The sequence below is a fragment of the Crocuta crocuta genome, unplaced genomic scaffold (genome assembly GCF_008692635.1).
Source record: "Crocuta crocuta isolate KB4526 unplaced genomic scaffold, BGI_CrCroc_1.0 scaffold59, whole genome shotgun sequence".
Lineage (NCBI taxonomy): Eukaryota > Metazoa > Chordata > Mammalia > Carnivora > Hyaenidae > Crocuta > Crocuta crocuta.
The window spans coordinates 4010874-4038178 of record NW_027551578.1 but is presented as its reverse complement, the minus strand read 5'-3'; the positions used below and the strand labels follow the sequence as shown (position 1 = coordinate 4038178).

Here is a 27305-nt window from a genome sequence, read left to right as displayed (position 1 = left end):
AGAATGGATAAAAAAAAAACAAGCCCCGTCTGACTGCTGCTGACAGGAGACCCCATTTTAGACCAAAAGACACCTGAAGATTGAAAGTGAGGAGGTGAAGAAACATCTGTCTTATAAATGGATGTCAAAAGAAAGCCAGAGTAGCAATACTTACATTGGGCAAAATAGACTTTAAAACTAAGACTGCAACAAGAGACAGAGAAGGACATTATATCATCATAAAGGGGACAATCCAACAAGAAGATATACCAATTGTAAATATTTACACACCCAACCTAGGAGCACCCAACTCCATAAAAACAGTTAATAACAAACATAAAGGAACTAATCAGTAATAACACAATAGTAGTAGGGGACTTCAACACCCTACTTACAACAAGGGACAGATCATTTAAATAGGACATCAACAAGGGAACAATGGTTTTGAATGACACGCTCAAGCAGATGGATTTAACAGGTATATTCAGAACATCTCATCCTAAACCAGCAGAATACACATTCTTTTCAAGTGCACACAGAGTATCCTCCAGAATAGATCATATATTAGCCCACAAAACCAGCCTCAACAAATTCAGGGAGATTGAAGTCCTACCGCATATCTTTTCTGACACAACGCCGTACAACTAGGAGTCAACCACAAGAAATAATTTGGAAAGACTACAAATACATAGAGGTTAAGTAACATGCTACAAAATAACGAATGGGTCAACCAAATCAAAGAAGAAATTAAAAAGTACCGGGGCGCCTGGGTGGCTTAGTCGGTTAAGCGTCCGACTTTCACTTAGGTCATGATCTCGCGGTTTGTGGGTTCGAGCCCCGCGTCGGGCTCTGTGCTGACTGCCAGCTCGGAGCCTGGAGCCTGTTTCAGTCTGTGACTCCCTCTCTCTCTGACCCTCCCCTGCTCATGCTGTCTCTCTCTCTCTCTCCTAGAAATAAATAAAAACATTAAAAAAAAAAGAAATTAAAAAGTACCTGGAAACAAATGAAAATGAAAACACAATGGTCCGAAACCTCTGAGATACAGCAAAAGTGGTTCTAAGAGGCAACTTTATAGCAATACAGGCCTACCTCGAGAAGCAAGAAACCTCTCAAATAGATAACATACCCTTACACCTGAAAGGGCTAGAAAAAGGACAACAAACAAAACTTAAAACAGCAGAAGGGAGGAAATAATTAAGGTTAAAGCAGAAAGAAATGATATAGAAACTAAACACAGACACACACACACACACACACACACACACACACACACACGAGCAGATCAGTGAAACTAGGACCTGGTTCTTTGAAAACAAAAATCAATAAAATTTATAATCCTCTAGGCAGACTTAACATGAGAAAAAGAGCAAGAACTCAAAGTCACAAATGAGAGAGGGAAAATAACAACCAATACCACAGAAATACAAATAATAATAATAAGAGAATATTGTGAAAAACTATATACCAACAAATTGGACAACCTAGAAACAAAAAACTACCAAAATTGAAACAGGAAGATAGAAAATTTGAACAGACCTATAACCAGTAAGTAAATTGAATCAGGAATCAAAAAACTCCCAACAAGCAGAAGTCTAGGACCAGATGGCTTCATAGGTGATTTCTACCAAACATTTAAAGAAGAGTTCATAACCATTCTTCTCAAACTATCCCAAAAAAATAGAAAAAGAAAGAAAACTTCCAAATGCATTCTAGGAAGCCAGCATTACCCTGATACCAAAACTAGATAAAAAAGAGAACTATAAGCCAATATCCCTGATGAACATACATGTAAAAATCCTCAACAAAATACTAGCAAACCAAATTCAATAATACATTAAAAAAAGTCATTCACCATGGTTAAGTGGGATTTATTCCAATGTGGTTCAATATTCGCAAATTGATCAATGTGCTACATCACATTAGTAAGAGAAAGGATAAGAACCATATGGTCATTTCAGTAGACACAGCAAAAGCATTTGACAAAGTACAACATCCATTCATGATAAAACTCTCAACAAAATAGGGTTAGAGGGAACATAGCTCACTATAATAAAGGCCATTTATGGAAAGAAAAAAAAACCACAGCTAATATCATCCTTAATGGATGGAACTGAAAGTTTTTCCCCTAAGGTCAGGAATAATGTCCACTGTCAACATGTTTAATTAACATAGTAGTGGAAGTCCTGTGCAATCAGATAGCACAAAGAAATAAAAGGCATTCACATTGACGAGGAAGAAGTAAACTTTTACTATTTGAAGATAACATTATACTATATACACAAAACCAGAAAGACCCCCAAAAATGGCTAGAACTGATCAACTAATTCAGTAAAGTTGCAATTATACAAAATTGGTATACAGAAATCTGTCGCATTTGTATACACTAATAATGAAGCTGCAGAAGAGAAATTAAGAAAAACAATCCCATTTATAATTGCACCAAAAATAATAAGATACCTAGGAATAAACCTAACAAAAGAGGTGAAAGACCTGTACTCTGAAACTATAAAACACTGATGAAAGAAATTCAAGAAGACACAAAGAAATGGGAAGGCATCTCATGCTCATGGATAGGAAGAACAAATAGTTTTAAGCTGTCTATACTCCCCAAAGCAATCTATACATTTAATGCAATCCCTATCAAAATACCACCAGCATTTTTCACAGAATTTAAAACAAATAAGTCTGAAATTTGTATGGAACCACAAAAGACCTTGAATAGCCAAAGCAACCTTGAAAAGGAAAAGCAGAGTTGGAGGCATCACAATTCTGGACTTCAAGTTATGTGACAAAGTTGTAATCATCAAAGCAGCATGGTACTGGCACGAAAATAGACACACAGATCACTAGACCAGAATAGAAAACCCAGAAATAAACCTATAATTATATGGTCAATTAATCTTTGACAAAGCAGGACAGAATATCAAATGGCAAAAAAGACAGTCTCTTCAACAAAGGGTGTTGGGAAAACTGGACAGCTACATGCAAAAGGAAGAAACTGGACCATTTTCTTACACCATAGAGAAAAATGAATTCATATTGGAATAAAGACCTACCTACAGGTGGGACCTGAAATCATTAAAATCCTGGAAGAGAACCCAGGCAGTAACCTCTTTGACATCTGTCATAGGAACTTTTTTTACATAGGTTTCCACAGGCAGGAGAACCAAAAGCAAAACTAAACTATTGGGACCACATCAAAATAAAAATCTTCTGTACAGTGAAAGAAACAACCAACAAAACTAAAGGGCAAACCTAGGGAATGGGAGAAGATATTTGTAAATAATGAATCTGATATAGGGTTAGTATGCAAAATATATAGAGAACTTATAAAACTTAACACCCAAGACAGAATAATACAATTAAAAAATAGGGAAAAAACATGAACAGATAATTTCTCCAAGGAAGACATACAGATGGCCAACGGATACTCAACATCGATTATCATCAAGAAAATGCAAATCAAAACCACAATGAGCTATCACTTCGCACCTGTCACAATGGCTAAAATCAAAAACAGAAGAAACAACAGGTGTTGGCAAGGATATGGAGGAAAAGAAACACTTGTGCACTGTTGGTGGGAATGCAAACTGGTACAGCCAATGTGGAAAACAGTATGGAGGTTCCTCAAAAAGTTAAAAATAGAACTGTCCTAGGTCCAGCAGTCACACTACTGCGTATTTATTCCAAAGAATACAAAAACACTAATTCAAAGGGATACATGCACCCCTATGTTTATATCAGCATTATTTACAATAACCAAATTATGGAATTAGCCCAAGTACCTACCTATAGATAAATGGATATATATATATTTCATTCCTTTTTATGGCTGAATAATATTCCATTGTCTGTCTATCTATCTATCTATCTATCTAATGCAATATTATTCAGCTATAAAAAGGAATGAAATCTTTCCATCTGCAATGACATGGATGGATCTAGAGAGTATTATGTTAAGTGAAATAAGTCTGTCAGAGGAAGACAAATACCATGATTTCATTCATATGTGGAATTTAGGAAGCAAAACAAATGAGGAAAAAAAAGAGAGAGAGACAAATCAAGAAACAGACTCTTCAGGATGGAAAGCAAACTGATGGTCACCAGAGGGGAGGTGGGTGGGGGATGGGTGAAATAGGTGATGGGGATTAAGGAGGGCACTTGTTGTGATGAGCACAGCGTGATGTGTGAGTGTGTTGAATCACTATATTGTACACCTGAAACTAATATAACACTGTATGCTAACTGGAGGGGCGCCTGGGTGGCTTAGTCAGTTAAGCGTCCGACTTTCGCTTAGGTCATGATCTTGCGGTTCGTGGGTTTGAGCCCCGCATCGGGCTCTGTGCTGACTGACAGCTCGGAGCCTGGAGCCTATTTCAGAGTCTGTGTCTCCCTCTCTCTCTGACCCTCCCCTGCTCACACACTCTCTCTCTCTCTCTCCTAGAAATAAATAAAAATATTTAAAAATAAAATAAAATAAAATAAAAATTTAAGAAGCCAAAAAATTTGTTTTATCTCAGAACTTTCAAAAGGAATCCTGTCATTTAGAAAAGAAATAACGGAGCTGGGTGATAATTTTATATGGTCCTCCAAGAAGCAATTTCCCTAGTATTATCTTTCTTGGCTCTTAAGTGTTTAAGAAAAATTGAAGTACTCTGATTTGATGACCATACTCTTACTGTAAAAGTGGGTTTTAATGGGGTTAAAAGCGATTGAGATAAAGAATAATTCCATTATTGACATTCACTTGTTATTTATTCACTCAGAAAATGCTTATGAATATACTGTTCATTAAAAACTGAATTACTGAGTTCCTACATGACACCAAGCCTGTGAACCAGTAAGACAGGATGACTAAGATGTGGGTTCTGTAATCAAAGAGTATCTGACCTATTAAGCAAGAGCCATGATTGCTACACACACAGTGATGTGGGGTCAGCCCTTTGCAGGAACACCCAACCCTAAGTGAAAGGGTTACAACTATTCATTGGTTAAGTTTTTCCAACTGCTTGGACATAATATATAAAATGGAAAACGTGTGAATCTAGAACTAAGTGTTGAACTAATCTCTGGTGCATAGTAGATGTTCAACAATATTGGCTGAAGGAACAGATGAATGATCCGTGCTCTGTAAATTTATTGAAAGAAGACTTTCCTGTTGGCTGACAGGAAAAAGCCTTGTAAGGTAAAGGCTGGTTTGAAGGATCCCTCCGCAAAAAAATAAATGGTGGGCTAAAAAGCTTCAGCTGCAATTTTTGGATGTACTAGAACAAATAAATAAATGTTGATGAGAGTCTGCTGCTTTTCATTACAACATGTACTATTTGATTTTTTAATCTGGGTATTACTTTGATATAAATGCAAAGTACATTAAAAAGAGCAACATCTTTCAGAATCAGGTCTCCCACATGTCAGAGCCACTTTTATCCAAAAGATGATAGAAATTATAAGCAAGACCAGTTGAGAACCTCACTGGAACTGTAATTTAAAAAAAAATCACTCTAATGAAACTAACCCACAAATGAGTCCCAATTTTTGTCACTCTTAAATGAGACTTTGCACTTTAGCAAATCTTGCCTGTGGATTTTCCGATAGACTGGCTCTGACATGTGGGAGACCTGATTCTGAAAGATGTTGCTTTTTTTAAAATGTATTTTGCATTTATATCAAAGTAATACCTAGATTAAAAAATCAAATAGTACATGTTGTAATGAAAGGCAGCAGACTCTCATCAACATTTTGCCATGTCTGAGTCTCCCTCTCCATGAAAAATTCCTTTCTATCCTTTAGGTAGTTCTTCTGATCTTTACCATAATTTTTCAAAGTGAGGCGCATGTTCTGCTGTTTCTTGATATTTCAGATTTGCCTGTCTACTGACTTCTGTTCCGAATAAAGATTCCTCTTTCTTATCTTCCCTCGTACATTAACATTTCCCCTTTTTCCTTCTTCACAGTATGGTTTTAATAACCTTTGAACAAATATTCAGGACTTTGGTTTTTGTTTTTCTACTAAGTCTACTGCTGTTCACTTTTAGTCCAGTAGTATTCCAGGATTACCTTTTCTTTCTTGTTCAGATTTCTGTTTTTCTACTTGCTAGCCCTTTTAATAGCTATGGAAAATATCTCTCCATTCAGTGTTCCATACAGGCAAATCTGCAATGATCTATCACTTCCCTTTTCCCCAGACTCCCTCCTGGAACCTGCTCCAATTGTTCTTTGTTTCCTCCGTCTTTGTGAATGAAGCAGATCCTCCAGTCCCTCAGGAGGAAAGGGTGCATGGGAAGGAAGCTTTCTGAGCCTTTGTACATCTCAAAGCTTTCCATTCTACTTTGCACTTTGTACTGATGGGTTTAGTTTGTATTGTGTCCAACTAAGGATGCAAATGTTTCTGTAAGAATTCCAAGGTAACGTCTCATGTCTCCCAGCTTCTGCTGCTGCCGTTGGAAAGTCTGATGCCTTTAAAGCTGAACCTTGGACCTTTACATGTGACCGGATCTCCCCTGTGAGAAGCTCTTGGAAAGTTAAGGAGGAAATGAAAGTGTCATGGCCCAGAGAATGGGGTCCAATTTTGGCTCCATCACATACTAATTGTGCTTACACATCATGATTCAACTTTGTTGTTAATCATTGGGGTTCCTACAAGAAAGATTTGTTGGGGGATGAAATTAATCAAGACAGTAAGTGTAGAGTATTGGCATAGCTGTTGGCAGGCAGAATGTATTCAGGAAGCGTAGATACCTCCTCCTGTTCCCTGGAGTTAAATTCAATCATTTTGCACCTTGCTTTGTGCCTCATTTCACCCATTGTGTTAGGTAGTTGGTGGCCCTTTATAATCTGGATATATATGTTCAGTGGTTTTGAAATTTTTGTCAACAGGTGATAGTACTGCCTGAATGACCAAGTTCACAGAATTTCCATGGTGATTAAATCAAACCCAATAATCCGTGTAAAAATCCTTTGTGGCATGACAGGCATTGTTTGACTTCAAAACATAACGACTGTGTTGGGGTCTTTGGGAACGTCTCATCTTTGTATATGGGATAAGCAGATGCTGTAGCTCTGGGAAGAGGAATATATTTCTTACCTCCTCCTTTTTTCGCCTCGCATAGAAAGTTGCTAACATCAGGTGGTAGTGAGAGACCTGGAAACCCCTTCAAAGCCTCGTTGGTTCAAAGTGACTGAAATAGTTTGGAGCATGAGCTGAGCTAGTGTTGGCTGAGTAGTAGTCCCATTTGCTATCATGCTTCCATAGGACAGTGCATTCCAAACACCAATGGAATGGCTTAGAGCGGATGTGTCAAAAAAAATAGCCTGTCAGTGGGAAGTCTGCCTTATTAATTATTCCGTCTGTTGTTATTCTNTTTCCTCTCCCTTCCCCCCCCCCCCGCCCAGGCACTGCTTCTTCGCACTCTCCCACTCTGGTCTCCTAGTCAACTGGGGAACTTAGGTTTCTGTGTCAGTCTGGAGGGGGCTGCGGGGGACTGGCAGTGAAACCAGGTTCACACTGCTGCAGGAAATAAAGGAAAGCTGAATCCAGTTACCTCTGCTCAAAGGGGAGTGAGGCTACAGGAGGCTTGGAGAAGCACAGGCCAATGCTGGCCAGCAGTAGGAAGGAGAGGGTTTGGGGACAGAGCTCAATGGTCAGGTGCCAACCTCAGCTTTCCAGCAAGCCACAGGGTGTTTACCCAAGCGCTCAGTGGGGTTCTCCTACACTGCGGATACCTCAAAACAATGTGGAAATAAAATGAATGACCAGTAATTGGAGAAGTGTAAAAACACTAACACTAAAAATCCAGAGGTCTAAATATGTATATGATATATGAGGGATGGAATGTGGCGGCTTTGGGCTGTTGTGGCCCAATGCGCATAGAAGGGCAGAATCAGGCCATTGAGAAGAATGACGTCAGTTCTCAGCTGCAGTGGGTGAGGCCACTGTGATGAGTACCGCCTCAGTCTCCCTGATGTGCATCCACTGGGGTCTTCTCTGAAGTGCTTAACCCACAGAGTGCTCTAAGATAGGAAAATACATGGGGAGAAACAGTGGAGAAACAGAAATGGTGTTTTAAAGCGATCTTGCAGCTTACACATTCCTTACAAGTGCATACTCCTTGCAGGTTACAAGATCGCTTTAAAACATACAAATCACACTTCGCTTGGGGAAGAAATTCCAGTTTTGCAAAATTAGACATTCATTGAGTGCCTGCTTTGTACGAGACACAGTGTTTGGTGTTGAGAGTGCAAAAATTAGTAAGAGCAAAATCCTTGCTCTTGACAAGATGGCTATTCTAACAAGAAATATCTTCCCTCCTGTGCTCAAAGTGAGCACATTGGAAAGCTGCTCTTAATGCTTTTCACATGAAAAATTTTGACCTAACCTTCTTCATGTGAAAAATTAATAAATGATTTCAATAGTGTTTTAGTTTTAAATACTATGGTTTTGTATTAGCAGAGGACCTTTCCATCAAGAGGAGAAAGCACATTATTGCATTGATTCTCCCGAGAGCTTCTCTATCCCTCTGAGGAGATGTGAAGGATGCATTTTTATTCCCATTGAATTAATGAAAAAAATCAGTGGGAAGTTTTGGGAAAATGAGCTAAACATTTTAAAAAATTGAGTTAGACTTTGTATCAGATGAAATTCCAGATGGATTAAAGATTTAAAAAAAATTTTTTAAAGGAGGAAAAGAAGAAAGAAAGAACCAGAAGATCACTGCCAGAAAATATAGGTCAAGTTATATAATCTTGGTTGGGAAGAGAAAAATAATTTTCCTGGCATGACCCAAAGTCAAAAGCCACTAAAAATCTTATTCTTTGAAAAATATGAATCTTAATATTCCGATTCCTGAATGTGACTCTTCACCACCTTGTATTTCTTTGAGAGTCATTCAAAAATAACGATAAGCCCTATCCTGGGCCAGGGACTGTGCAGAAGGCCGGGGAAGCACTGGGCAGCATGGCGTCACCCTGGGGCAAACCTTCTGAGAGAGGAATTGCACTGTGGCTGGGAGTGGAACTTGAACTCCTGCAGGTCAGGCATTACCACACTACGGAAGCCCCGGCTTCTCCTCGGCCTGGGTGCCTGCTTTAGTTAAATGAGTTATGAATCAATTCATCAGTGATCTTGCCCAATCTACGGAGCGGCTCCTGTGGCCAGGGTCCGGTGCTAAATGCCCAAGTATGATGGAGACAGACAGCCCCGCCCCTGGCTGTACTAGAAAGACAGACATTTGTCCCACAGATTAATATTCATGCGCAGGGTTTGAAGTACAGTGAAGGCAAGGAGTATAAAGGGGTGGGTCCTGAGTTAGATTTGAAAGACCAAGAAAGGCTTCTTTGAGGAGGCTGACATTTAATTTGACGCTTGAAAGATTAAGGGAGGGGCTTTAGCCCTCAAATTGGAGGAAGACGATGCCAGGCAGGAAAGGCAGCCATGGGCACAGCCTGTTTTGACTAATGGGAATGGAAAGGTCACGAAGACCTTAGGTTTATCCTAAGCAGAATTATAGGGCTTTGAGCAGCAGAGGAATGTGATTTGCTTTATGTTTAAGGATGCATCCTTACCCTCTTCATGCTAGTGGTTTGGGAAGTGAAGCCTATTTCTCGAGAATAAACCATGATGTGTACATGATAGTGCTAGTGGACTTCGCAATCTGAGATTTGGCCCAGCAAGAAAGATGACAGGGAGAAGCACTTGTAGGGAAAAGTGACTGCCTTTAATAAGGGGATACCAGCAGCCTGGATGTGGTAATTCCGTTTCTCGGGGTGTCTCTGCCTCAGATGCCTCAGGGTGACAGGGCCATTTGAACCTAGCAGCACATGTCTGGAGATGTTTGTGACACGCCTGGCCCCTTTAAAGGAAAGAAACCATGCTTCCTTGCAGCTGAAGCTGTAATGCAAGGTTTGAACTGGAGAACATGATCTCCCTAAAGATAAAAACATCTCGAAGAGTTTTGATTCACTTTTAATTATCGAGAAGGACTTATTTTAGTAACGTAAGCATCTAAATAAAACCCAGCCTGAGAGGCCTTGGAGAAAATTTAAAGCACTCAATTGTAATCAGACATATATAACTTGTAAATGGCATAGTTAGCTTGCATTCTTTTCCTCATGGGCCTAATATTCCAGGGAAAAGAGAAATACTAATGCCCAAGTTGGGTCTTTTTATGGTCTCTGTGCATATTCAGGGCATTACAAAAAGACAGTTATCAAATACCATTGCAAAGATTTTCTTTCTAACTTGACGTTGTACGAATACTGAGGCAGTGTGGGGCCCTAAGAAACGTGTTTATCATGCTAGTGCGTTTGTAAGCTTTCCTTTTTAGTAGCTTTTCGTGGTCACCCCATTCGATTTCGTCTTTTAGAATTCCGAATTCTGGAATTACATCATTGTTTTGGTTTCCGCCTGTGTAATTATTCATCTTTCTTTCTGCTCCCCCTCCACTTCCAAACATAAACATTCATTAAGACTTTGGTTTGTCTGTTTAGCGTCTTCTACGATCTAGAGATTGTAGCGTTTCATTGGAATAAATTCCCGGACTTTAGGAGAAGTCTAGAGATATGGAACATTTAAAGGGAAATTAATTTTCTTTCAATATAAAGGATTAGTAGAAGGAGTTGGGGATGCTCCCTGTTATTCCTATATATTTCTTTTAACCCCCTTCCCATAATCCTTCTCCACCCCTGCTTTGGCTAGATGTTCTGACACCAGCCAGGGTGCCATGCCTTGGGATACATCTTTTTAAAAAAATGTTTTTAAATGTTTTATTTATTTCTGAGAGAGAGAGAGAGAGAGCAGGGGAGGGTCAGAGAGAGAGGGAGACACAGAATTCGAAACAGGCTCTAGGTTCTGAGCTGTCAGCACAGAGCCCAACGCGAGGCTCGAACCCATGAACCGTGAGATCATGACCTGAGCTGAAGCCGGATGCTTAACTGACTGAGCCACCCAGGCACCCTGGGATACATCTTTATTTAGAATGTTTTTCACTTAATATACAGTATGTACACCTGTGCTTGTCGCTGGGTGCAGACAGTATAAGGTGCATCCTCTGACCTCTCATCCGGAGATTCAGAATCAGTGGGTTGCACGTAGGAGCTTCCGTATCACCTTTGTCACTTTCACACCCTTGTAGCACCTCAGGTAGGAAACTAGAGTTGAATAACACAGTGGGCCCTGGCTTCCAGCTCGGTCTTTTCTGTGGCCCCGAGTAAGGGTTAGCTGTTAAAATAAATAGGAGATGTTTTTATAACTTATGAATGGTTTCTAATTCTTTGGAATTGCTTTGTACTCTTCAAGAGTCCGACACAGAAGTCCTTTGGAGCTGTCATCTGTTTGCTTCTGACTAGAGTACCCAGTCATGACCTTTGAAGATCCAGGGCTTTAACTGTTCATGTGTGTTGTCATGGCCATACTGAATGCAGTCCTTATGCCTTTGCTCTTCCAAAGTCCGACCACAGAAGGGTGCTTACAATCTGAGACTTCGTAGAGCCCAGATGTCCCCCTAGTCACATGTCTCAAAGCTACATCTGTGATACACTTTCACACACATCCCTCCCTTCCAGGTACCACAGATGGTTAAAGGAATCAATACCTTTGCTCTCAAATGTTTGGGAAGGCATGGATGGTGAATTCAGATCTTATTAGTGATTTCTGTATATATTTTTTGAAATTCATTGCTTCATGTGTTTCTGGGATAGACAAACTAAAATTCTTCTGGAAAACCCATATTTGTTATCATTATCTGCAGTCAGTCCTTGCCAGGACTGCAATGAAATTGTGTCCCTGCCTTCAAATCAGCCTTATCCTCACTCACTGGAAAACATCATGGTCTGATGGCAAATGTGACAAGTGCTTGAAAGCCTGGATCGCACTCCCCCAGCCACATGGCACTAGGCATTCTACGGTGATGAGCCACTCAGATGTTTCTTTTAATTCAGATGTTTTTCTAACAGCCCTGCAGCACGAGGTTGGCTTCTATTTCCTTAATTTACATATTTTTGCAGGAATCTAGCTGAGGTTGTCATGTTTCTCTGAATTGGTGACGATTGTTGATAGAACTCTGTAAATGCATTTTTATAAGCAGGCTGAACTGCATTTGATGTGACAGCCTCATTCTGACACTGCTGACTTCATATAAATTGAGAAAACAGAAAAGATAATGTACATAGAAGGAAACCTAAATGTACCTGAATGGACTTCAAGAGAGACGAAAACAGGAAATATTGCTTAATATGTTGTAGTGAGGAAGATTTTTGTTTTGTATTCAAAAAGTAATTCCAAGGGGCTGCTTTCTGTTCAGTTTAACTATTCAGAGTTCCCTCAAACACTAAAAATGATAAGACAATAGATGAACGTTTACAGAACCCTCACCCTGGGCCAGGCATTCTAAACTGATGAAGACATAGCATCTACTCTTGACAAACCCACCATCTAGTGGGGAGATTAATATTTAAAAGAATACCCCATAGTGTGACAGGTACTATAATTAGACAATTCACAATGCATAGTGATGGCACAAAGGAATGACGTATTCTGCCTGGAAACTAAAAGTAGTATATACAGGATGCTGGCTCAGTGTCCAGCGGAAGTGTCATGGGTCCTCGCTACGTGGCGGTGCTGTGGACCACCAGTGGCGGGGAGATGGTGGGGTCCGCCCAACACAGGCAGAAAGGGGAACGTGCATTGTTTCTAAACAGTTTTTAAAACAATAAGAACACCAATTAAAATTGGGACTCCTTTTTACTTTGACCATGTGCCAACGGTTCTAAACACTGTCAGCGATGAGACCTTTCCACAGGGCTGGGCACTCCAAGTGCACTGTCCTGCAAGATGGCGGGTAGCAACTGTACTGGGAATGGCCAAGGGCCTGGGGAGCAGGCAAGACTAGGAGCTGCTGAGGCAGGAAATATAGAAGGAGGTTCCAGCGAGGCATCCAGCCCATATAAAGGCATAGACAACAGCGAAGTTCACTGCTGTGCGGGAGGAAATAGACATTTTCAATATGGAGCACCTGGGTGGCTCAGTCAGTTAAGCATCTGACTCTTGATCTCAGCTCAGGTAATGACCTCAAGGTTCCTGAGATCGAGCCCTGTGTTGGGTTCTGCACTGACAGTGGGGAGCCTGCTTGGGATTCTCTCTCTTCCTGCCCCTCTCCAACTCACACGCTCTCTCTCAAAATAAATAAATAAACCTTTAAAAATTATTTTCAATAAATCGTGATGGTCAATTTGGTATCCACATGGGAAAAAATCAGTCTCAATCCCTATCTTACAATATACAAACTCAATTCCAGATAGCTTGTAGATGTAAATGTGAAAGGTAAAACAACAATGTCTAAGGGGGAACATAGAAGAACATGCTCATGATCTTTGTCTTTTAAACAGAGCACAAAAGGGGCACCTGGGTGACTCAGTCAATCAAGCATCCAACTTCGGCTCAGGTTATGATCATGTGGTTCATGAGTTCAAGCCCTGCATTGGGCCCTGTGCTCATAGCTCAGAGCCTGGAGCCTGCTTCAGATTCTGGGTCTCCCTCTCTCTCTGTTTCTCCCCTGCCTGTGCTCTGTCTCTCTCTCTCTGAAAAATAAATAAAGCTTAAAAAATAAAATAAGCAGAGCACAAAGGACTCCAAAAGGAAAAAAAATGAGAAGTTGCAACATATTAAAATTAACTATTTCATTTCTACAAAAGATACGATTAAGAGAGTGATAAACAACGCATAAGATTGGAGAAGATCTTTCCGATGGCATATATCTGACTAAAGACTCATACCTAAGGTATATAAAGAACTCCTAAAAGTCAGTGAAGAAAAGACATCTAATCCTAGAAATCAGTAAGGAAGAGACATATAAACCAATAGGAAAAAGAACCAGGCAACACACATGAAAGGCACGTCACAAAAGTGTATATCCAAATGGCCAAATGGAGCAAACACATGAAAAGGCACTTAACTCATTAGTTAGTGCATTAGTCATCACTAGTTAGGCGTTAGTCATCAGAGAAATGCAAAATAAGCCCCTAACATGAATCACTGCCTACACCCACAGTGTAGTTAAAATGAAGGAGAGAGAAAATGTTTTGGCAAGGATGGGAACAAACAGAAGGAACTCTTTGCACTGTTTGTGGGAGTGTAAGTTGGCTCCGTAACTTTGGAAAATCTCCTAGAGCTTCCTACACGCACACTTAATAACCTAGCAATTCTACCCCAGAAGTGTACACCCATGTTTATCAAAAGGCCTGTTGAAGAATGTTCATGGCAGCGCTCTACATGATAGCTATAAACTGGAAACAACATGAATACCCATGAACAGTAGCTCGAAAAATAATCTGTGTCTATTCATATAGTAGATTGCTGTACCGCAGTGAGAATGAGCGAATGACGATTACATGCCAAAATGCGGCTGAATCTCAAGGAGACTGTTGAACAAAAGATACAAAAGAACAATAGGCAAGCTGAACAGTGGTTGAGGTTAGGGCACTGGTTACCTTGGGGGACAGGTACTGTAAGCAGGCGGGGGGAGTTTCAAGAGTGTTTCTTCTTCCTCTGGGTGCTAGGGACACAGCCCTACGTGTATGCAGGTTTCTGTATATGAAGAAGTTCCATGAAAACGTTTTGAAAAATCCAGCATGGCTAATTCAGGTGGCCAGTTAAGTATAGAATGTGAGTGTTGAACTGATGATCATAACCAGAGAGTTACGAAGTAGCTAGTATAGAAGGTCTGGCTCCGTTCCAGACTCATTGGGTCAGATTCTGCATTTCCCCCAAGGGATTTATTTGCATGTCGACGTTTGAGCATCACGGATCTAGGACAGGGTCTTTCTGCCTTGTCCCCAGGTAGATCCAATATGCAGTCATGATTGAGAAGACCTGACTTAGGATGACCCCAAGGTATATTGCCTGCATGGCTAAGTGAATGCAGGTGTCATTAAATAAGATAAAGAATGTGCGGGGAAGAGCAGGTGTGTGGAGGTTGACAAGTTCAGTTTTGGAGTGTATTTGGAGATTCCTTGGGGACATCAGATGAAGCCATTCATTGAGTATTTAGATCTGGAAGCCAGGAGACAGACGGGAGATTGAGAGTTACAGGATCTGAGTGTCATCAGCAGGGACGGAATCGTTTAAGTTAAGGGTGTTGAGGGCATCAGCTCAAGAAAATGAGAAATACAGAAGTCCAAGGAAAGCCAATGACCAAAGAAGAGAAGAGGTGTTTGTAGAGAAAATGGAAAAATTAGTATCAGAGGTTTGCGTCCGAGCAGGAACGGGTGGTGTGGGGAAGCTACGAACAGAGTTTTCAATAGAAGGAAGGACCGGTGATGTTTTATGCCCAGAAAGGTCAAGTAAGGTAGACTGAGAAGGATCAGTTATTTGTCATTTGGGAGGTCACTGGTGGCTTCTCCGTACACAGTTCTGGTCAGGGGTAGCTGCAAATATCCAAACACAGAAGTTTCAGCAGTAAGTAGGGGACAGGGGCTTGCGATGGTCAGACATTCACAGCCTTTCCAGGAAGCTGTGCAAAAAGGGGCAGAGTGAGAAGTAAAGGAGGTGCAGAGCGGAAAGCAAGTTTTCAATCTGGCAAAGACTGGAATGTTGCCACTTGACAACAGGAAGGAGTTACTCTGGGCAGTGACCCCTGAACCAGCCATCAGGGAGCGTGGACTCAGAGCTTCAGTGGACACTCGACCTGGGGAGGATGGCAGGTGTATGTGACTATAGATACATTTGTAGCTGATGGGTGGGAAGATGAGGCTATTGGAGTCTCCTAGCCTCAGTTTTCTCTAGAAGTAGGGGTTCAGGTCATTTGCCTAAAGGGATGGGGAAGACATCGTAAAGGTTTGGGTTTCTTAATTTTCATATACTTTCACCAAGGATGAGAAAACCCTTTTATCGGCATGTAGAACATATAATATACCTGGATTTCGTTAATTATATGTAAAACACTTAATTCCTTATGAAAGAGTCCATTTTCAGATCAATACCAGAGAACACCACGGATTCACCATTAAGACCCGAAGTTAAATTCCTACTCAACATCCTTGCTGTTTTTTAATGACCGAAGTAGAGTCGACATACAGTGTTATATTAGTTTCAGGTGTGTGACGCGGACAATGCCATATATTACACTGCGGTCACCATGGGAAGCGCAGCTGCCATCTGTCACCATGCAGAGTTATTAAACTAGGACTGACTATATTCCCTATGCTGTACTTTTCGTCCCCGTGACTTACCGGTTTTATAACTGGAAGGTTGTGCCTCTTCACCTATTGTGCCCATGCCCACCCACCTCCACTCTGTTTTAAATAGAGTTTTTTCTTTGTATTTAAGAGTCTGTTTCTGCTTTTTTGTTTGTTCATTTGTTATGTTTTCTAGATTCCACGTATAAGTGAAATCATAAGATATTTGTCTTTCTCTCTCTGACATTTCTCTAGGTTCCTCCACGTTGTTGCAAATGGCAAAATCTCATTCTTCTTTAGGGCTGAGCAATATTCCATTGTGTATATATACCTTTTAAATTAAAGTGTAACTAACCTACAGTGTTAGACTAGTTTCAGGTGTACAATACCGTGATTCAGCAGTTGTATACATGACTCGGTGCTCCTCGTGATAAACGTACTCCTAGTCCCCATCACCTGTCTCACCCACCCCCTGCCCCACCTCCCCTCTGGTGACCATCAGTTTGTTCTCTGTAGTTTTAAGAGTCTGGTTTTGAGGGGCACCTAGGTGGCTTGGTCAGTTCAGCGTCCTACTCTGGATTTCAGCTCAGGTCATGATCTCTTGGTTCATGAGTTTGAACCCTGAATCTGGCTCTGCACTGACAGCACGGAGCCTGCTTAGAATTCTCTTTCTCTGTCCCTCTTCTGCTTGTGCGCTCTCTCTCTCTCTCTCTCTCTCAAAATGAATAAACTAAGAAAAGAAGAATCTAATTTTTTGTTCTTCTCTTTTTCTTCTTTGTTTTGTTTCTTAAACTCCACATGTGAGTGAAATCATATGATGTTTGTCTTTCTTTGACTGATGTGTTCTACTTAGTGTTAATACACTCTAGCTCCATCCGTGTCATTGCAGATGGCAAGATCTCATTCTTTTTTATGGCTGAGTAATATTCTGGTGTGTGTGTGTGTGTGTACACACACGACATCTTTATCCATTCATCAGTTGTGTGTTGCTTGCATATCTTAGCTATTGTAAATAATGCTACAGTAAACGTAGGGGTGCATGTATCTTTTCGAAATAGTGTTTTCGTTTTCTTTGAGTAGATACCCAGTCTTCCTTCCTGTTTCATGTATCATTAAAATTTCTTTTTATCTTCATGATTTCTCACTGCATCTCTCTTCTACTGATTAATCATTAACATATTTGTTCTTATGCGCTTTCCCACATATCTATCCTCAACATTTGTATCTCATTCAAATTAATTCTTTTTGAGTAAGATTCCTAAACGCTGACCTCTCCTCATATTTTTAATCAAACGAGGAGAGCTTTTGGTGTTTTTGAGTTGTAAGGATAGTACGTTTTTACTCAGATATGTAAAGCATTTAAATAAGAAAGAAAAATATCAGTTCCGATTTTGTGTGTGTGGTTACGTGTGTGTGTTTGTGTTGCTTCCTGAGATCTTTTACATAAAGTCCCAGTGATGAATGTTGGAAGCAGGTAATGTGTCTCCCAACTGTGGTTGAGACACCTGGAGGGAACATTCTCTGTCACTGCCATATCCCTCTGCACGGTGAGTGTGAACCGTTTCTTATAAGTTGATTCTTGTGTAATCCAAATAATTGAAAAACGACATGGCCCTCTTGGGTTTTTTTCTATAGATTATTGAGGTCTTATATTATCAATTGTTGAGGCAAGTGATTCTGGAAGTTTGAGGGAGTCAGCTTTGCCCTATGGAGGTTTGGCCTCTGAGGCTTGCTGTGGAGAGACTAAAAGCCAAGTGTGGGTCGTGTTCCCGGCTGTCGGCTGGTGGACTGATCTCAGCCTCATAGTTGGTAGCAGAGTCGTTCAGCGGGGAATGAGATAGGCCTACCTGCGGGCCCTGGGCCGAACCAGGAGTGCTTTCCTCCTGGAGATGGGAAGCAGGGGAGTGCTCAGCTCTGTACTTCACCCCTACATGTCAGGGATGTGGTATCTTCCTTTCCCCCTGATGGTGTGGCCTAAGGGAGTTTGTGCTCTGACCGACTGGACCAGCCACTCCTCCTCCTTAGAAAGAAAGAAAAGTAGCCAGAGGTGGGCGACAGGCACTGGAAGTAACCATTCCACGTGGCACCATCCCAAGGAGGGACACATTCCTTCCCTGCCCTGAGTGGTAAGAAAGAGGGGCAATCCCTTCCCCAGCAGCTGACTCACAGGGGGGGCCAGACACACAAGCGGAGGCCCAGGAAGATCGAGTTAACAGTTCACCACCACACACCAGTGGCTGCTAAGAGTCTGAATGTGAACCCAGACTGGGCTGACTGAAAACCTTAGCCCTTGTGGGAATAGACCCCACTCCCCATGGTACTCCCAAGGGTTCCCAAGAATGTAATACATTCATAATGATGGGGCCTGGTACCGGCTTTCTCTTATTTGTAGGGATTTGATTGTAGATCTGAAGACTCAAAAGAGGGAGAGGAAAGCCCAGCGTTGGAAGTGTCCCCAGCTGAAGAGGAGATGGGCCCAGGGGACTGTTTTTCAACTCTTCATCCTTCACTGTCTATCCTTACTAACTCTGAGATGCCTTGATATAGGACAGCTTACTTCATGGGTCCCAGTAATAATTCATGGAAAAATCACTTGACTTGAACAATTGGGACACTGGTCTCTATTACTGTATATTATTATTTATGAACTAGATAGAAACAAATCTAAGAATTGCCTGGAAAGAAAATTGGTGTATCCTGTCTAGTATCTGGAGTTCCGAATCAGCACCTTTTGAATGAAGGGGGGGGTGGTGGATATTACTTCTTAGTACATGTATTTAAAGAAAAATAACTTGATCAGTGGCTGTTCTGAGTGGTTTTTGTGTTTCTTTCAGATGTCGCCCATTTAATGTGGTTTGAAAGACTCTATGTCTGGCTTCAGTGTTTTGAAAAATATATCTTATACCCAGCAATAATTCTGAATGCCCTCACTATTGATGCATTTTCAATAAGCAATTACCGGAGACTCGGTACCCAGTAAGTGGATAATGGTTTATTCTCATAATGATTTCGATCACAATGATTTCAAAATTGGGTGGATTTTCTCTAAGCAGATTACAGTAGAAGCTAGCTCATGTCTACTGATTTACTGGCCACATAAACAGAAACCACGGCGGTCTTGAACTCAAACTCACTGGAGGAGGTTGATGGGTATTACAGAGTGGGCTGGAAAGGAAGTGAGATCTGCTTGAAGTGATGTTGCAGATAAATAACAGTCAGCTTGAAAATGCTCCTGCAAGAGCTTAGTCAGCAAGCTTTCATAAGATGACGGAAGCACAGTGTGGTTCCAGGGGGTTCCTGGAGTTCCAGGAACTGGGGGGTACCATCATGCTCAGAGCGTTATGAACCACCTCGTGTCATTTCATTTAGCAAATACTCTATCATTTTGTGATTGAGGGAGGTGGAGATTAATCACTGTCATTGCTCTCTCTGCATTTATCAGAAGCCTCACAATTAAAAAAAAAAGCAAACATGGAGCACAGAGATATGTCATGCCGTCCAGATGCCCATGTTTTTGCAAAGCATTAACAACACACAGTTGAGTCATTAGTCTCCTATATTAAAATTAACTCTGAATTTGCAAGTAGAAACCCTTCTCGACAATTTGTGGATTTGTTGCTCTGACAGAAAGTTGAAATGCCTGATCAAATAAGTTCAAGTAGGAGAATGTGAAAGACATCCTTTCCCGGATTTGCTTATTAAGTCACGTTGCTTAAACATTATGTGCCCAAGTCAATTCTCAGGCATACTCCCAAGCATACTAATTTAAATCTACTCTTCCTTCCAGGGGGTGATGAGGCAAATTAATTAATGTTTGCCAAAGATTGAGCAAGCTGAGATAAAAGACTTTTGAACACTCTGTTGGACTTTGAGTGGATTCATGGTCATGCAAAGCAGACACTGAATGAAATGGTCGTATAACCTTCCTGTCTTTATCAGACTCTGCCTTCCTTCCGGTTCAGACCTGTCGCGGCTAGGCCAGGCCAAGCCATGCCTTTGGTATTTAAAATCAGATCCAGGGATGAAAATCAGCCTCACTGGATAAAGAACACAGACAGCGGGACTGTCGCCCTCTTGCTTAGTTTGGGGGGGTACCCAGTCCCAGAGATGACTCCTTGTCCAGAGCCTTGAGTGCTTTCCCTAGGGGCAGGTGTTTCTTAATGACAGGTGTTTCCGGTATGGCACAATGTTGGCTGACCCTGATGCCCTCCCGGAACAAGGCCAAGCCTTGGTTTCTAGAACACGGGCTTACAATCAGAACCAAAGTAGCAAAGAGGGTACCTGTCCTGCTTCCCCAGGCTATCGAGCTGAAGGATTTAAAATTCTGGCTTTCCAACCTCAGGACCGGCACGTCGAGCTAAGCCTGCAGGTTAAGGCCCTCCAGTTCTGGCCGTTGGCAGAGGCTGGACGCAAGGGCTAGGAATCAGGCAGAGTCAAGGAGTTTGGAGAGAGTCCAGTTTCAAGTAATAATACTCTCTACCTAATGTTTTTTCTGGACACTAACATCAGAAAGTAGCACTTAGCTGTGTACCTCCAGATAGTCTCAAATCCCAGATGATGCCAGTAGAACTATTCTTCTTAGAGTCCAAAGCTGACAATTCCTTCATGTTCTTGAGGCATCCAACTGAAGCCTTAGAAAATAATTTTAGGGCGCCTGGGTGGTTCAGTGGTTAAGCGTCCAGCTCTTGGTTTCGGTTCAGGTCATGATCTCACAGTTTCGTGAGTTCGAGCCCCTCATCGGGCTCTGCCCTGACGGCACGAAGCCTACTTGGGATTCTCTCTCTCTCCCTCTCTCTCTGCCCCTCCCCTGCTCACACTGTCTCTGTTTCTCTCAAAATAAATAAGCTTTAAAATTTTTTTTTAAATTATAATTTCAAGTGCCCATTAGACCAGCTGTTCTCAAACAGGGCAGCAGCCTGTGTGTCAGGATCACCCAGAAACCTGTTTCTAACTACAGAGTCACCCCCACCTTCCCTGCACTGAGACCACTGTAGCAGATAGGCAGTGAATTCCTCACTAAGAGGTCCGGCTTCTTATTCAGCTTTTAATACCAACCTAGGAGGCTGGGTCGATGAATGATCAGGTCAGGGATAGTAAATGGATGAGTGGCTGAATCGTGGTATCTCACTAGATATTTATATTCTCCATCCTATTCTCAATAGACTTTGCAGCTATCCCTGGCCGTGTTCACTGACTGCTACATCAGCCTTTATTAAACCTTCAGCAGAGCCCACAATAGTCTCTGAACTATTTTAAGTGTAACCATTACTCTTGCAATGTTATAAAGGCCGTAAACATCAGACCTTCAGATCTCCCGTAGTGTCAACCAGTCGTCATTGAGAAACATAAACTTAATGCCCTTCATTTTAACCATTGTCACAGAGAACACAAAGAGTTGACCCTCACTAGATTTGGCCTGAATAACCCCCCAAATCACCAGTCTCCTCTGAAAACTCAAATAAGAATACCCTTAATCTTAAGATGCCTTGTCATTGGGCATAGAGATTCTTATATCCTAGGCTGTTGTCAAAGGCAACTGGACCCAAAGTCATGTGTCTGTACTGTATTTTCATCAGGGGCATTAGCTGTCTACTGGAAAGGAAAGGCAGGCTCTGGAGCAGTGCTCAACCTTGCTGCAGGAACCCCGAGGGTTCTATGTCGAAGTTACATGAAAACATTCCCACACAGCCCAAATCTGCATGTAATCAAGGGCTAGTTTTTCTTTTTTTAAAATAGGGTTTTTTTTTTAACGTTTATTTATTTTTGAGATAGAGAGAGACAGAGCACAAGCTGGGGAGGGGCAGAGAGAGAGGGAGACACAGAATCTGAAACAGGCTCCAGGCTCTGAGCTGTCAGCACAGAGCCCGATGAGGGGCTTAAACCCATGGACCGCGAGATCATGACCTGAGCCGAAGTTGGATGCTTAACCGACTGAGCCACCCAGGTGCCCCAAGGGCTAGTTTTTCTCAGATGAACCTTGAGCAAATCTCACTGGGTGCATTGTCAGGCAAAGTGAAAACGATTGTAGCCCTCCGTATGAAGGCATATGAAATAGTGCATCAAGGCCAATGGGATTGCCAACACCATTAGATCCTTTTGACAACAAAAATGACAGTGTTGCACCTGTTAGGTGCAAAGACTTTAAAAGCATTACTTGAATGCCCTCATCCTGGGAAAAGATAATAATAATGCTGAAAAGGGTCCAGAGCCCAGGATCCCTCTAGACTTAGGGAAATTGAGACTGCTAAGTCTCAATTNTGACCTAAGTGAAAGTCGGACGCTTAACTGACTAAGCCACCCAGGCGCCCTCCATCTCTGTCTTTCTTTTGAGTTTCCAAGTAGGATTGTAGTAAGGGGGAACGGTGTAGGAATCTGCCCAAAATGTGCAAAGCCTTCCTTCAGTCAGGATATTCTGAGATAGATGTTCCATTGTTGGTGTCAGCATCTGCTGGAATTGTTCATATTAACACATGTTCCCTACCTGGGTTAATAACCTGACCCCCCGACAAAAGCATCCAGGAGCCCAGACCTCGAAGCAAAGTTCAGTATCTCCTTGCTGGACTGCTTTGTTGAGTTCCTTAACTAAAAACGCCAATGCCATGGGGAAACAATGTCAATGGTATCATTTTAAGCAGAAAAAAAGAGGGGGGCGGGAGCCCAGAGAGGTTACATTCATCAGGGAGGTAAATATGCTGAAAAATATTAGAAATTAACATGTAAAGGCAAAATGGGCTTTGTTGAGATACAGGGGTGTTTTTTTTTCCTTTCCGATTTTAATATTAATTACTATTGTATCACTGCTTCAGTAAGATTCGTCCATAATAAAAGAGCGTACACTGACCAGACGCCAAAAGGGGAACACGCTGTTCCCTCACTCGCCGTCCAGCTTTCCGTGGAATCTGTTACCGCAGTAGTCCTTCAGATAAGCTCCAAGGGAGCTCTGTGTCCTTGCCGAAAGACGGGGGACCGTGAATATTATGTGGCAGAAAGGAGTTGCTTCTCATGGCCGAGGGTCTCTGCTTAGAGTCCCTTGGGACGGAGTTTCAATCCTCACTCTGCCCCGCCCCGTGAGACGTTAGGAAAGGGACCCAAACTCTAAGACTCCGTTTTGCTCCTCTGACAAATGTGGATAATGACAGAGCCTACCCCACCCATCTTGGCTTCTCATGCCTGTAAAGGGCACAGCGCATAGTAAATGCGCAAGCAGCATTAGCTATTGTAACTCACCGGGTAGTTTGCCCTCCGTCCTTGACCACTTCTTCTCTTTCCTTTCCAACAGCTGGGACATTTTCCTGATGATTATTGCCGGCATGAAGCTGCTGAGGACCTCTTTCTGTAACCCCGCTCAACAGTTCATTCATGTGGGCTTCACAGCGATCTTTTTCCATTTTGACTACAAAGATATATCGGAGAGTTTCCTACTGGATTTCTTCCTGGTGTCCATTGTATTTAGCAAGGCAAGTGAATTCTCCGTTCTCCCCATTTTAAAATTTAAGAGGTGTGTTTCTCACCACAGGCTTCAAGAGCTGTAAACATTTTCCTTTCAAAAAAAATTGTGGACTGAAACCAAATTGAATTACATATGCGTGTCACACTCTTGCTACCATTTGGGGAACGTTTCCCCATGGAATACAAACGTGCCACATTGTTTGCCAAAAATCACTAATTAAAACAAATTAGCCATTTACTGTTGCTTGAAATTTTGAAATTTTATGAACTTTGCTCATAATCTCATTATAGAACTTCCCTAGACCACAAAATGCTCTGAACTGAAGATTAGCGACCAGACTGATTTTTTTTTTTCTTAATTAGCTAGCATTTGCAGTAAAACTTGTGAACTGGTACCCAAGATCCAGTCATTTCTATTCTTCTTGGCTTGTTTCAGGTCAAGATTCACAGGCAATGAGAAGTCCTAGTCACAATTCAGGCAAAGTATGGGGAGGGAATCTAATGTCTAACATGGGGGGCGGGGATAAAATCCTCTGGATACTCACCCGAGTGTATTCTGAGCGCCTCGCGAAGCCAAGGGTTTGTACACAGAAATGACAAGGAATTTGGAACAACTCCTGGTAAATAAACTGACACACCATCTCACTTCACACCTGGCTTCCTCATGCACTCACGTTAATATGGCGGCCACCGGTTTCCGCCCTCGGCTTGACTTAACCAACCCCTGCCCCACTTTTGATTAATATTTTTAAAATTTTAAGGTCTTTTTTCCTGAACTTCATTTCTTACCTCTTTTTGAATCTATTCTGTTAAATGTTTCTCTTTATCACTATCCTTTCCTTCTTCCTTTCTCTTTGCTTGTTTCAGGTAACAAGATTTCAAAACCCTCGATTGTCCTAAAGAGGCCCCATGAGTTACTGCCGTCACCCTATAGGGGTGCACGTTTCCTCTTATAACTTGGGCTCAGCTCTGACTTTTTAGCTGCCCGAGTCCCTTCTTGTGCCTCTTGTAACTAGCTCTGTGCTATTATTACTTTTGCCGCCTATATCTTATTCCAGAACTCTGGTCTTGGTCCTTTTCCCATCAGCATTTCTTCTCTGTTTGAGTTCTGTTTGCTGTCGATAAATTTGTCCCAATTTTTTTATGGTTCAAATCACAGGCTTCCGGGGCGGCTGGGTGGCTTAGTCGGTTAAGCGTCCGACTTTCGCTTAGGTCATGATCTCGCGGTTCGTGGGTTCGAGCCCCGCGTCGGGCTCTGTGCTGACTGCCAGCTCAGAGCCTGGAGCCTGTTTCGGTCTGTGACTCCCTCTCTCTCTGACCCTCCCCTGCTCATGCTGTCTCTCTCTCTCTCCTAGAAAAAAAAAATCACAGGCTTCCATATTTTGTTCCTTCACTATGTACAAATTGCCTTTATTTCACATACTACATAGAAAACTATATCCTATGATCTTTAAAGCATTTATGAAGCTATTGTAAATAGTTTTACCACTTGCAGCAGGTAAGGGCTTCTAACCAGATGCAAAATGTGTCAAATATTGAATCCCTGACCCTGACATTATTTCTCTTTTGACACAATGTTATTTATATCCCTTCCTGAACCGCAGTTTCTGATAAAATTGAAAAAAAGGATGGAAGTCCCACGTGGGTGGTGAGAGGATTGAAAGAAACCTTTAAGTAAGATTTGCTTTCCAAATGCAAGGCAGACTTTGTAAAGCCATTGTAACTGGGGAAACAGAAGCTATGCACTGTTTAGTATGGGAAGGAGCATGGCTGCTTTTCCACACTGAACTCCATCTAAATACCACCCCGTAAAGTGAGAAGCCCCCGGTGAACAACAGCCCAACAGAGAGGAGTGAGGATCTTACTGTAAAAGTCCTAAGGGCATGGCTTCTAAGTGATTGTACATCCACAGCAGGGACAGTGATTTTCATTTCCTGGAGCAAAGGCGGCCTTTCCCCGCTAACGCTTGGTGCCATCCCATGTGTCACGAGCATGGGACTGGACAGGACACGGTCGAGAACGAACTCCATGCAAATTTAGCTGCTGCAGGCATGTGACTTTCACTTGCCGTCATCTTTTTGAAGTAACCATTCACACACCAGTAATTTCAGACAGAACTATAGTAACCGCCTTCCTATTTTCTCGAATTGTGGGAACATTAGCACGTATCATTTGAATAGTTTGCTTTTAGGCTGGGGATGAGAACCAAAGGTAGAAAAGTCAGCATACTCTGAGTGCATCAGTCCTGAAACTCCCTAACTCCTTCTGATGCCTGCTCGCTCTTGATCTTGAGAGAGCTGGGAACAGCCCATTTTCTAGAATGAGAAACAAAATAAAAATATGTAGTTAAAGAGACAGCATTGGAGAGCTTCCCAGAGGGAGTAAAGAAAAAGCCAGTAGAAATTAGTGCAGAAGACTGGTGGCGGTGAGGGGGGCCCACAGTTAACATTTCCTGTAAATATCCTGCCTGTAATTCCCAACTGATGCTTCCTAGTCTTTCTTGTCATTTAAATGCGCCTTTTAAAAAATTGTTTCTATTAATATGTTTCCTAGAAACCTCTAATATTGCTCTTATGATGCTGTAGCACTCTTCAGGGTTATTCATTGCACAGAATGGAGTTTTATTTGTTCAGTAGGCTTATCAAAGTCCCACTGATGTCCTGTCCTCTGTCTGATCAGGGCAGACATCTCTACACGCTTTCCCCAGCCCTGCTCCCATTCTGCTAAACTGAGAGTCACTGTTCGCTGGGTAGCCCACCTCCCAGGAGGGCTGCAAGATTAATGAAGAGACACAAGAAGGCATCCAGTTCCTTGCAAGAAAGGAGCTGCGTGAATATGGGACTCATTATGGTCATAAGTCAGTGTCCCCTAATCCTTCAGGTTTTATGGGCAGAAATAAAAGGGGGAGCCAGTTGGAGGGATGATCTACAGAGTGAGATCCCAGCACTAGGGAGCCCCAGAATGACCCCGGTGGCTTCCAGAAGGTCCTGCTGCACGGCATTCTCTGCTTGCCCGAACTCCCGAGCGCCCCGAGGTCTGGAGGTGGATGTTGGCTATTCTCTGCAGCCCGCCAGACCTAGTGAAAAATGAAAAGCAGGACACAATGAGTCCTAGAGCCCAAGAGGAGGGAGTTGGCCCTGCCCCTGCATTGACAGGAGGGTGGGACCTTCACAGTGATGGCGTCCTGGGCTCTGGGGAATGGCCAGAGGGGAACATCCCATATCCCATCCTGAGGTGTGTGGTATTCTAAGCCTACGCCCATGTGGCATCACCTTTGAGAAGTTAGGCCAACCTCCCTCGCTCTCAGTCCCTTCCCTCTTTCCGTCCTGCCCCATTAGCCAGCCTTCCCTTTCAAGAATTCATGGCGGTAATTAGTTTGTTGCATTTCTGGGGTGCCTAGGTCCTTGGTGGGACAGAAGGCCTGATCCAGGTACAGGTACTCCATTATGACGGGATCAAAGGTGACACAGCTGCTTTGGTGCTCTCCCAATGGTCTTAAAAAAGTTCATAGTGGGGGGTGCCTGGGTGGCTCAGTTGGTTAAGCATCCGACTTCAGCTCAGGTCATGATCTCAGAGCTCATGGGTTCCAGCCCTGCATCGGGCTCTGTGCTGACAGCCCAGAGCCTGGAGCCTGATTCAGATTCTGTGTCTCCCTCTCTCTCTGACCCTCCCCTGCTCACACTCTGTCTCTCTCTTTCTCTCAAAAATAAA

General features: G+C 42.3%; 1 protein-coding gene across 1 annotated transcript in view; it reads left to right on the top strand.

The window, feature by feature from the left end:
- Positions 1-27305, top strand: part of PCNX2 (pecanex 2) — a 300955-nt gene that overhangs the window by 151152 nt on the left and 122498 nt on the right. Inside the window, exons 24-25 of the mRNA XM_077751690.1 lie at positions 18980-19121; positions 23425-23602. Coding sequence (XP_077607816.1) covers positions 18980-19121; positions 23425-23602 — 320 coding nt within the window. The remainder of the gene's footprint in view (positions 1-18979; positions 19122-23424; positions 23603-27305) is intronic.